Consider the following 12474-nt stretch of genomic DNA (forward strand, 5'->3'; position numbering starts at 1 on the left):
CCGCTTGCCGCAACTAGAGAAAGCCCTCACACAGAAATGAAGACCCAACGCAGCCATAAATAAATAAATAAATAAAATAAAAAATAAAAAAGATATCTTATAAAAAAAAAAAAAGAGTAGCCCCTGCTCACCGCAACTAGAGAAAGCCCGTGTGCAGCAGCAACGAAGACCCAACACAGCCAAATAAATAAATAAATAAATAAATAAATAAATAAAGCCTAAGTAATCTCGGACACACATGAGCCAATCCTCTTGAATGAAGTCAGAGCTTTGCCTCTTAAGCCTGCTGCTCCAACGGTTCCATCTATTTCCTAAGTTCGACTGCTTTCCAAAGGAGACCCCAGAGGCATGCTAACCAGTGGTCCTCTGTCTTTTCACGTCCCCATCCCTCCTCCTGGTTCCCCCTGGCTCCTGTTGTCCAGGGTACCAACATCAGGATCAACCCAGCCAACCCTCCTCTTCCCTCCCCTCTGAGTGGAATCCAAGAACTCTTTTCCCCGAATTCTTCATACATATTAACCTGAGAGATGAAGAGGTAAAAATAGCGTAGATGTTTAGTGGGCAGGGGGTCTTAACCCCCACCCCTCAGGGATACCTCCAGTGTACTCTCCTGTCCTAGGGGGAAGTGAGGTTGCCGACTGGATCCCAAATTAGGGGAGAAGAGAGAGGAAGTCAGCAGGTCAGATGTAGCTGCTGACTGGACTCAGTTGACCTCACGAGGGAGACACAGAGCACCCCGACTCAGTAGAAGCCCAAGCCTGGGACATCTTCTCTGGTGTCTCGGCAGAAAGACAAGCTGGGGAAGTTGTAGGATTTGGACACTGGCCTGAAGAGAAGGACAAATTTGCCTTTGTGTCAACTCTTGCCCCCATGGTCAGCCAGACTGGAATGAGGCAGAGTCTCTGCCAGCTCTTCCACCTACTGGGGCTGCCCAGCCTTCCCCAGTTAAGGCTAAACTAGGTAGCACCTGCCCATGGAATTCCAACCCAGGCAGGTGCTTGAGGAACAAAGTGCTGGAGTTTCCTTTGAGCAGGGAAGTTTAAAACTCAGACAAAGATGAAGGGATCTGAACCGTGAGCTGCTTCTCAGAGCTAGTTTAGGAAAAAGATCTTACCAGGACCCAGCAGCCAAGAGGAACGCAGCAGTTTGAACCAGTCTTCTTTGGCCTGCAGCTGGGCAGATTCCATTTAAAATTTGTTCCTTCCTCTTCTGGTCCTTGGGTGCTTACAACTGGAAAAGTCTTCTCCCATTGTTGAGTGCCGGTGTACCTAAAACCTAATGACCTCAGTTCCCACACTCTGGTCCCTTTGATCTTTTCTTCCAGTCTCCCAACATGTTTTATTGCTCCCCTCTGAAATTCACCCAAGAGATTTGTTGACATTTCTGGGCGCTGAAACATCAAGACGGCATTCAGCAACCTAGGAGCCTCCAGAGTTGCTGAGAGGTGCAGGGACGAGTCACATTAGTCTGAGTGTAAGGGCCCTGGTGCTGATTTTCTGGGCGTGAGGGTGGTCCCAGCTCAGCGGACTCTGGGTTCCCTTTGCACAAGGCTCTTTCCTCCTTGCGCTGCCTCCTTACAGGCCTTCTTCAATCCCTTGCTACAGCTGCGTATTGTCATCAGAGCCCCCGCTGGAGTCACACTGGTTGAGGGTGGGAGGATCAAGGAAAGAAGGTAAGTGCCCCCTCCAACCAAAGAACCACATCTAGAAACAGCAAGATGTGAGGAGAGCACTAGCCCCAGTGGCCAGGCCAAGCCACTAACTGGCCTTGGGCTCTCCATCTCAAAAACGAGGGCACTGGACTGGACGATACAGCTAAGCACCCCTACCTCCTTCAGGACCACTCTTCCCTAGCCTTGTTCTCGCTTCTCTTCTGGCAGATGTGTTTTATTTGAAAAGCTTCCCCCGCCGCCCCCAAGTATAATTCCACTGCCTCTTTTCCACCAGCAATTCAAACCCCTCCTCTCTCATATTCCTCTGTCTGCCCTCTCCAAGGCCGCACATGTGCTCTTAAATCTCTATTCCAGATCTGTCCTGAGGGTTTAGCGGGCCGGGACTGAACTCTTGACCCTTTTTCCCCTTGGCCTAGTCAGACTTCTGTTGGCTTTTTTACGGTTTAGCTTCTTCTTGAATCAGATGTTACAGAATATTTAACACACATACACATGCGAAACAGTCCTGCATGGAAAACTCTGGTCAAAACTTTTCTCGGGCACACACACAGAACATTTCCATGGCTTGCCACTTTTCTGATTCTCTAGGGCTGGCCCAATGCCAGATTGGGGAATTTTAACTCTGAAGGCCAGAGAGAAGTTTGCTGTCCCAGCTCCTGAGGTCTGGGTCATCTCCAGTACCACCATATTAAGACTGTAGTTTAATGAAATCTGCTAGTTCTCCCCCATCCCCTAAAGACTTGCTGTAGTAAGCAAGGATCTGTGGGCCCTGTCAGCCAAGCCTGGCTTTTTTTTGAAGCTCTCAGACAAGAGCCTTTAGACAGTTGGCTCCCCAAGTTGGAGGTGGTGTCCAAGGCCCCCAACTCAGCTCCAGTCAGGTCCACCATAATGGGGATAATTTACTCTTTCCTGTGGTTTCAGAGTAAGGTTTGCTAATAAACAGTTAAGTTCTTTCTCTGTTTCTATATTCCTTGGCAGACCCCATCGAAGAAAGCCTTCTTTGTGGTGTGCACATTGCTATCAACAAGCACTGAGAGCAGAATAGAGAGGATATGCTAATGACAGCAAGCACTTTAGTGTTTTCCATACATCAGGCTCTGTTCTAAGCCACACACACACACACACACACACACACACACACACACACACACACGTGTGCCCACATGTTTAATCCTCTAACAATGTGCTGAGACAGGTATTCTTCCCCCATTTTACAAACGAGGAGCTTGAGGTTCCGAGCAGTTGTACACTTGCAAAGATCTCGGCTCACAGACTGGTTCTGGTGGGCACTACAGGGACGTCTCAGGTATGAGAACTCATTGGAACAGGATGTAGACAGGCCATGAAATGGAAAGAATGAGAGTTTAGAGTTAAGAGGGACCTCCATTTCACAGTTCCAAAGAGTCTGAGTGATTTGCCCAAGGTTCGTGAAGCTACTCCACTGAAGAAATCAGTACAGAATCCACTTCTTTTGCTACTTCAATGCCATTTCCATCCGACTCACAGGTCTCTCTTAGGAGGAAGAGAAAAGAACAGACATTAGCTTTAGCAATTTAAGGTGGAGTCTTGGAGAGACTAGAAATGTTAGAATATACTGACTCTGAGACATGAAGAAAAAATAAGTTAAAAAAGTGGTAGAGGGAGGCCCCAAATAGTGTCGCTAGCCATACTGTCTAGGAATAGTCCAACAGGGAGATGTTACCCTTTGAAAGCCTATGCCAATCGCCAACACACACACACTCACCTGTTTTAGGTACATGTTTAAGTGTGCTGGTGCTCAGGTCATTATATGATTGTTATTTCATGGAATTCATTCATTCCAGCAAAGGGAATTTCTCCCAAACCAATCCTGCATTTTTATTGACTTCCATTTTAAACTTGGGATTTTACTTGGGGATTTTTTTTTTTTTTTTTTTTTTTTTTTTGGCTGCACTGCACAGTTTTCAGGATCTTAGTTCCCCGACCAGGGATCAAACCCGGGCCCTCAGCAGTGAAAGAGCAGAGTCCTAACCACTGGACTGCCAGGGAATTCCCTTACTTAGGGATTTTCAAGAATCTTTATGACCTAGTGTTTTAGAGGCCAATCCATGGCATGTTCAGTGCTAGTTCTGTGGATCTGGAAAGCAGTTTGAAGGCATCTAGCATTTCATTCCTTCTATTGCAGCCGTCCTAATCTCCTTCCCTCCAAATGTCGTCCATGCCAGCTTCCCTAGACGTTCCCAAGAACGTCTCTCATGCTTAAGGATCTGGGTTGGCACCCAGATATCTTAGTATTTTATTGCCTTTCTCCAGCCTTGGTGGAGGTACTAACAAAGCCAGACACAGGGAGTCTTGAAAGCTAGCATTCTGTACTTCAGCTGGAATATTCCATTAGCTCATGGCTTTGGGCTCCAGAAAAGAGTCACTTCCCAATTTTAGTAATATGAAATACTAGATACCCGATTTCCTTACAACGTGACTGTCTTGTAGATAAGCACTGCAGGACCCTTCTGCGCAGCTCAAGTAAACTCTGTTGAGTGAACAGAACTGAGCAACTCCTCCTGTTGTCCCTGGCCACATTAGTGCTGGCCCCAGTGAAGTTTATCTTTGCCTGTCAGCCTCCATTCTGAGAAGCATCTCACCACCTTTGTACTAACAGTGAAATGCAATTAGGGTGCAGATGGCTTAGATTTTCTTTTCATACACGTTTTTCTTCTGCTGCATGTGGGAAGCACTGTTCTTTGAAGAATTTCAAATTTACTTCCAAGCCACTTAATGTTATTTTTACTCTAGTATGAGTGCTCAAGGACAAATGAGCACTTAGACTGAAATATCCCACCTGAGAGAAACCACACAGCTTGTCCGAAGCCCTTATCCTGCTGCTGTGGGCAAGTCTGGACTCACCAAGCCTTACTTCACGTTAGTATTTCAACGCTGGCACATTGCCTTGCTTAGGTCCTAAGGGAAGGACAGTCTTCCTTTGGAAGGATAGATTTTCCTCACAAGAGTCTTGCTTGGCAAGAAGTTTTCAGTTAACCGAAGGAGGCAGCTTTACAGACAGGATATATATATAAGGTGGGTTTTTTTTGTTTTTTGTTTTTTTCTGTTAAGAAAAAGAGTTTGCAATGCATGTCTGGGACAGGGCAGGAAAAGCAACTTGATATTTAGAAACATGAAAAAACATAATTCTTTGGAGGCTGTTTGCAATGTCACTTCACTGCATCATTCCCTCAGTTCCAGCTAATAAAAGAGTCAATTCCAGGATTTCACTATCCTGAGTCCGTCTAAGTCTGGTGAAGGAGACCAATTAGGTACCTCCTCCTACCCCAAATGTTGTTGTCCCAATGTAACCTTTGTCCCAACACCTAGAAGTGACAATGGTCACTGGCATAGATGTAGCGCACCACTGTTTTTCTTCTAGTCTTCAGTGCGGCTCTGAATCAAGTTTTCAATTAGGCAAGAATTAAAACAGGAAAGAAATGAAGGAGGAGGGGTGTCTAAGCAACCAAGTCTTCCCTGGAAGAGAAGAGGAAGCCATTAGAAGTGAATAATAGGTTTATTTGCATATACACAAGAGAAGAGCTAGCGTTGCCGGGAGAGAGGCGGGGCTTGTGAGGAGGTAAGGCTTCAGCAGAGGAAGGCACCTTGACAAACAAGGGACTCCGGGCTTAGTAAATCAAGCGCAGTTGCAACCTTCTTTTGCCCCAAGCCCACTACTCATTTAACTCATTTACCTGTTGTCCTAGAGACATGGGAATCATTTACAAAACCAGGTGGAAAATAAAGTGGAGGGAAGGTTTTATAAATCTGGACCAGCCACTTAAAATTTTATGTACAGGATGCAGGAAAAAAACCATAAGAGGCACTTTTGAATAGTTCATAACCTAATCAGTGCCATCTGCCCTGTTAGTAAAAATACCTATCATGGAAGAATCTGAGGATTAAATGTGCCTCCAAAGTTGGCGCCTCAATTCTGCAAGTTTAGGCGAAGGGACCCTGGAAGTGGTAGTTCCTGCCAGGTTTCCAAGACCATGATCACAGACAGGAGATTTCTGGCAATGAGAGTGGAACGGCTACAGAGACAAGCATTCCTCAGCCTGCTTCTGTGGGTATGCTGCGGGGCCTATCTCTCGGCAAGCTGAACCTGAGATGTCTCCCAAGGACGGAAGCCATCCTTGCTAACAATGTCTTTCTTGGATACTAAAGTTGAACCAGAATGAACTTTGACTTCTCTTTGGAGTACCCAAATGAGATAACGGCTCTTAACATGAAAAGACCAACTTCTGCGTTTGGGAACAGTGACTACCAAGTGGCGGAACTTTACTTCTTCTCCAGAAAGATATGCGGATTGTCCTTAGAGAAGTCACAAGTGGCTAGCTACTGACTAGATTAAATAATATAAAACAAAAAGATTGGGAAGGGGAATGCTGACTAGGAAGGGGAAGAGAAACACACAGTGAGTGATTATATCTTTTTTTTTTGTATATAAAGGATTAAAAAATTCCAATTTAATAAATTTTGGAAAAGCAAATGTAAAATGACTTGGGCTTATAAAACCAGAATTTACAATTATCTGTGAATAGTCAAAGACAAATCATAGAACCGTTTTGATTACAGATTAAAGTAATTCTAATGGTTACAGAATCACTTTCCCACTCTCCGGTGAGATTACAGTTGTTTACTTGTAAGCAGCCCCACTGCTACTCACACTCCTTCGTCTCCTCCTCCTAAGACAATGTTTTTACACCCAAGTCACATCACACACACCAGGCACATCTTTCTTTTCACAAAGCTTAGCAAGGTGATATCTCCTTTTGGCTTAGATCAACAACCTTCCTTTATAAATAACCCCCCTTCCCCCAGTGACTAAATGCATCCAAGTCGTCATCCTCCACAGGCTGTCTCCCCTTGGTCCCAGTTCCAGTAGGACGGGTCCTTCCCTAAAAAGAACGCTGGATCAGTGAGGCCACACCAGTCACATGCTAGGTCCTCCTCGCTAAGCCAGTGCCGCTGGTCTCCTAATTGTCTAGCACCTTCGTGCTCAAGAAAGTTGTAGTGTTCTCTCTCTCCCTCATTTCTTCCCAGTATTCTCCTGCCTTTTCATGACATCCACGCCAACAAGGTATCTGTCATCCTAGGTCTTCCTGTCTTGTACAGGCCTTCATTAATAACCAAGTGAGTGTGACCACCACTGCAATGCCGAAAAGCTCCTGGTCTTTTCCCCTCTCAATCTTTATCTACCTTAATGAAACAGAGCCAGTTGACTCCTCTCTCCGTACTCTCTGCCTCCTAACAGACCTACTCAATAAGAATCTGTTACTTCGAGATGCCTCCTGCTCTGCAAGATCCAGTCAGAACACCACAGTCTCTGTGGACAGCAAGCCTGAGGGAAGATGCCAGTCCCACCAATTCTGACCATTTTGGGTTGAATTAAATGAAGGCAGTACCATACTCTGCTCTTTCCTATACTTCTTCATTAACACACCTATAACATTCACTTTAGTAGTCTGAGCACAAATCTCTTGAGAGCTGTCTTTCCCCTTCTTTCAGTATGCCTAGATGCTACCACATGAGGCCAGGAAGAGCCTGCTGGCTTTCTGAGTCCCTCGCAGGAACTAGCACCTAACTTGCTAAAGTGTTACCCACAACTAGTCATATTTTATGGCCTCCCTACAGTTTGGTATTGCGCCATCGCTCAATTTGCAACCAGTGAAATTTATCAGGGATCTATCTATGTTCTCTCAAATCTGATCTTAAGTGCTAACCTCTCATTAGCATTAAAAACGCTCCACTTTTAGTACATCTACATTAAACGCTCAATGAAGAAGTGCTACTGAGAAAACATGGAAGATTTCTTTAAGAAAGGAACCATGCTTTCCTTTCCAGCACAGCCAGTGGGCTGAAGGCCTATTTCCATTCTCGTCTCCATTCTTTCAGCATAAATCCACTACTCACTGGCAACACAACCTGATTTAGCAGGCACTCATTATTAAGACCAGAACACCTATGGCATGTAAATGGGGTGAGACGGCAAAAAATACAGATCCATAGATCCTTTCTGATGGAGAATGGAAAGAAAAGTCTGAGACAATGAGCTCACACGTGCCAGCGCACACACACAAGAACAAGTCAAACATCTCAACAAGGATTTACTTTAACAGAATCTGCACAGGTATACTATGCTCAAGTCTTACTAGAAAGGAGTCACTTGGATTTTTTTTCCCTTTCTTAACACAGCACAGCCAATGGCCAGCTAAACATCAGACCCATTGTTGAATAGAAGGGAGCAGCATCAGACACAAAACTTCAGGCCCTGGTTTTATGTGCCTTTAATACTATTTTTCCTTTCCTCTGTGTTCACTAAACAGGATTTAAAAATTTTTGTAAAGCTACTTTTCATAGCTTTTTGTTTTCCCTTTGTATTTATCATGTTTTTAATTTCTTCTCTGAGGAGGAATTCTCCGAATCTGTGTCTTCCAATTCGATTCGGTGCCTTTTGAAGCCACTATGGCCATGAACAGCCCTGCTGCTGTCTGTGTCTGGGGGGTCAGTGGGGTCCTCTCTCGTTCCAGCACTGGGGGTCTCACAGGCCATTTCAGACCCACAACAATCTTTGTGTAGAAGCATCCCTGTCAGGGACAAGTTATCACGATCGGTGTCCGAACGTCCTGGGGACGAGCAGGCCACCGCCTCCAGCTCCCCGAAGTTCTGCCCGTTGCTGTGGGGATGAGGGGGCCGGGGGTGTAAGCGCCCATTGTTGTGGTTGGCACAGATGGCTTCGAGGCTCCTCTCCTCACTGTCATCAGACTGGGTCCTCAGACAGTTGCCAGACCCGCTGCTGAGAGTGGAGCCAGATGCCTTGGGGACAGGAGGGGAGGGTGGCTCCTCAGCCCGGCTGCTCAGGGACTTGCTTAGGGCCTTTCCATTGAGCTTCTTGGTCTCAAAAGAGTGTTCTACAGAGCCACCAGTGTTACTCGTGCCCTGAGAGGTGTCCTCTGGTGCCTCAGCCCAAGGGTGACCGCTGGGCTCATGGCCTGGGCCATTGCTGGGATTTATGGCAGAAGTCCCTTCTTTAAAAGCGTCCTTGCCGTGGCATTCGGGGGGCAGGTCCTGGTTCCTCTGGGCCATGGCCATGTTTAGACAGGCTTCCTTACTGGAAGAAGGGGCTGGGTTGTCCTTGTGGCTGGTTCCTGCTCTCCCTTCATCTGCCTCCCCAGACACAAGCGAGCTCTCTCCCTCTTTGTTATTTGAGTAGGAGATATAGGAGTAGCGGAGCCACTTGTAAGCTTTATAAATCTTGCGCTCAACTGACTCTATGTCGGAAGTTGGCGATGCTCGGCTTGGCTGAATCTCCAGAGTGGACGTGTTCCGCTCAGGAGAGGAGGTGGGGGAAGAAGAGAGGTCATCTACTTTGATCTGGGGGTAATCATAGTTGTCTTCTCCAATGCAGGTGTCGGTGGGCTTGGTCGGGGCACCAGGCCTCTCCTCTCGAGGCATCTTCTGCCGGCGCCGCATGGCGTTCCGCTGCCGGGTGGACGCTCGCCGTTCATTCAGCTCCTCCTCGTCCTCGGAGCTGCTGGGGCTGCCGGAGCTGCTGGACTCGTCTTCAGGGCTGGGAGACCGTGGCCGGGGGAAGAGATCTGTGTCCAGTTCAACCTCGCAGGCGTTCTCTTCTGAATCGGACTCGTTGGAAAGGGCCAGGAGGCGCTTGTCCTGGTAGCGCCGCAGGGCAGACAGGCGCTGCTGGCGAGCGGTGGCATCCTCGCACGTGGGCGGTGGCGGAGTTGAAGCCACCACATTTGTGGCAGTGACCCGCAGGGGCCCCAGGTGGAAGGCGCTGTCAGCAGACTCATCCACTGTGGGCGGAGGCGAGCGCGGCAGCGAGGCCGAGGACTCGGAGTCGGTGTAGCCCGAACGCTCGCTGACCCCTGCGTGCAGCTGGAGGATGGTGCTTTCGCTGAGGTCGCTGTCTGAGTCGGAGCTCCAGCCCTCGATCTCGCGACGCACCAGGGAGTCAAAGAAGGCCATCATCCGAGGGTCTTCCTGCACAGACTGGTTGGCGTAGTCGTGGGACAGGCCACTCCCACTGTTCAGCACAAGGCTGATGTACTCTTCGTGGGTATAGAGACAGCGAGAATCATCCTCAATCCGACCGTCCAGATCTCCGGTACATCCTGGCTGCTTGTATGGGCTCCAGATCTGCACAGAAGGCGAAAACGAAACCAATGAGGGTGGATCAGAATGTATTCTATTCTAAAGCTGTCGGCCATAAAGAACACTAAGGCAGAGCTTCCCCAGACCCTCCCCGTCACTGAGCCAGGACTTGCTAACCAACTTTAAAAATACAATCCAGACTGGATTATGTGGGCCACATATGAAAATGGAAGCTTCCAGATTCAAATGTGGGACAAAGCACAGTCTAGGACACAGCATTAGCCTAGTTTCAGGAGACCCAAGTCCTGTCTCTAGGCCCAGGATAAACACACACCCTGTCTGCTACTACCCCTCTTCCCTTTAGCTTCCTCTATTAGTAGCCTGGAAATTACAATAACCCCCTTCATAATCTCAGAGGACAGAGGATGACTTGAAGATTAGCCAATGTGTTCAAAACTCTCAGAAGACTGGAGAGGTACCACTTTTCCAAAGTGAAAAAAGACCCAGCAGTCAGTCCTCTGCGACAGTTAATATTTCAGCCTATAACTCTACTTCTCCCCAACTGCAACATTTCTATTTTTAACTAATGGGAATTGCTTACTGGAGCTTGATAAGAATAGCCAGCTGCCTACACTGCAGTTCCCTCTTGGACATGCAGGCATCAGTTACCCAGAAATCTGGGTTCTCTTAACCAGGGAGCTGCTGGCTTGCTCCCCAACTCTTCTGTTAGCTGCAGGAATAGGTAGGACACACCTTCCAAGACCACAGACCCATCCCTTAATACCCTTCCACTCCATGGTCAGAGACATGGGCGCATGGCCAAAAGGTGGCAGAACTAGGATTCAAACTAAGGTCTGTCTGAACGCAAAAGCCCAACTTTACAAGTTGAATAAGTTATGCAAAAACGATGTTCAAGGTAATTAAGCTGTCACTGCAAATGAGAACGATGAGCTTCACCTGACTGCCAGACTGGTCCAGAGCAGCACAGAGAAGCTCAGTTACATCAGCTGGTAGTCATGGCAACTCAGATGAAATTCCAGATGATTTTCTTGCCCTGACAGGCTGGTGTCTATCTTTAGATGGCACCCAACCCAGAAAACAGTGGCTCCTCATTCCCTATCCTCTATCAAGACAATGGCTTTGTTTCGGCAAAGCTGTCCAAGGACAAATTTGCCTTCTTGTAAGCCCTATTCCTGAGGCCCTTTCCCTCCGTGCTTTACTTTGATCTCCTGGGAGACAGTGCTTCTTTGGAGGATCCCCAGTTCAACAGGGGCTGAAGAAACCTTCTAGGCTAAGTGTCTTCACCAGTTCCCAACTCAGATTCATTCCTCCTTCAACTTTGTTCCCTGCCCGCAACTCCTCAGGTGTTCTCCCATCTCCAACTTCATAATCTTACCCAGGGGAGTTTTAAGGCAGTGGTTCTCAAACTTTGGCATGCACGTGAATTACCTGAAGAATAATTAAGATGCGGACTCCTGGGACTTGCCTGGTGGCTCAGTGGTTAAGAATCCGCCTGCCAATGCAGGGGACACGGGGTTCGATCCCTGGTCTGGGAAGATCCCACATACCATGGAGCAACTAAGCCCGTGTGCCACAAGTACTGAGCCTGTGCTCTAGAGCCTGCGATCCACAACTACTGAAGCCCGCGCGCCTAGAGCCCGTGCTCCACAACAAAGAGAAGCCACCACAATGAGAAGCCCAAGCACTACAACGAAGAGTAGCCCCTGTTCGCCGCAACTAGAGAAAGCCTGCACGAGCAACGAAGACCCAACGCAGCCAAAAACTAATTAATTAATTAATTTTTTAAAAAATCAAGGTGTTTATCTTAAAAAAAAAAAAAATGCTGACTCCCGAGCCCCACCCTTAGAGATTCTGATTCAGTAAGTCATGGGTAGGTTACCAGGGCTCTGCACTTTTAATTAGCACTCAAGGGGTGAGTAAGTGGGGGTACCAACTTTTAAGAAACACTGGAATATAGTTAGCATAAAATAAGTAGCAGAAAATAAAGGCTTAGTCTGAAGCAATTCTCAAATTCTTTGTGAGACTCAATTTTCGGGAAACATTTAGACCTGGCCTTCAGCAACGGCCCAAGCTGTAAATGACTATCTCTGCAAACAGGTGTCTCTGGGAATAAAAGTTTGGTGGCTTACAAAAAAACTGAGGTGGGTACTTCCCTGGTGGTCCAGTGGCTAAAACTCCACGCTCCCAACGCAGGGGGCCCGGGTTTGATCCCCGGTCAGGGACCTAGATCCCACATGCTGCAACTAAGAGTTCGCATGCCGCAACTAAAGATCCCGCCTGTGGCAACAAAGATCCTGCCTGCTGCAACTAAGACTCAGCACAGCCAAATAAATAAATAAATAAATTAATTAATTAATTAATTTAAAAAGAGAGAGACTGAGGGGTCCAATAGGCAAAGCCTTTAGGGTGTTTTGGGGTCTTAGTCTATATTCTGGGCTAAATTTCTCACTCCCCCAGTTTAAAAATGGAAAATGTTACTAACCATGTTGCATAATATGAAATCTATATGTACTTCCCAGAAACTCAGAATTTAACAGAATTACAAAATATTAATGGTGAGATGCTTGCTGGCCCAACTATCCAACAAGCCTAGATTTTAATCTACTACCCAGCCTCCTATATCTTCAGTTCAGCAATGAAAATCAAAA

General features: G+C 47.1%; 1 protein-coding gene across 3 annotated transcripts in view; it reads right to left on the reverse strand.

The window, feature by feature from the left end:
• Window positions 1-5188: 5188 nt before the first annotated feature.
• DCAF5 (DDB1 and CUL4 associated factor 5) overlaps window positions 5189-12474 on the reverse strand; it is a 105237-nt gene continuing 97951 nt past the window's right edge. For all 3 annotated transcript variants that reach the window (XM_059914499.1, XM_059914501.1, XM_059914500.1), the window contains exon 9: window positions 5189-9850. In XM_059914499.1, coding sequence (XP_059770482.1) covers window positions 8078-9850 — 1773 coding nt within the window. In that variant the 3' untranslated portion in view covers window positions 5189-8077. The remainder of the gene's footprint in view (window positions 9851-12474) is intronic.

This window comes from Balaenoptera ricei, chromosome 2 (assembly GCF_028023285.1).
Source record: "Balaenoptera ricei isolate mBalRic1 chromosome 2, mBalRic1.hap2, whole genome shotgun sequence".
Lineage (NCBI taxonomy): Eukaryota > Metazoa > Chordata > Mammalia > Artiodactyla > Balaenopteridae > Balaenoptera > Balaenoptera ricei.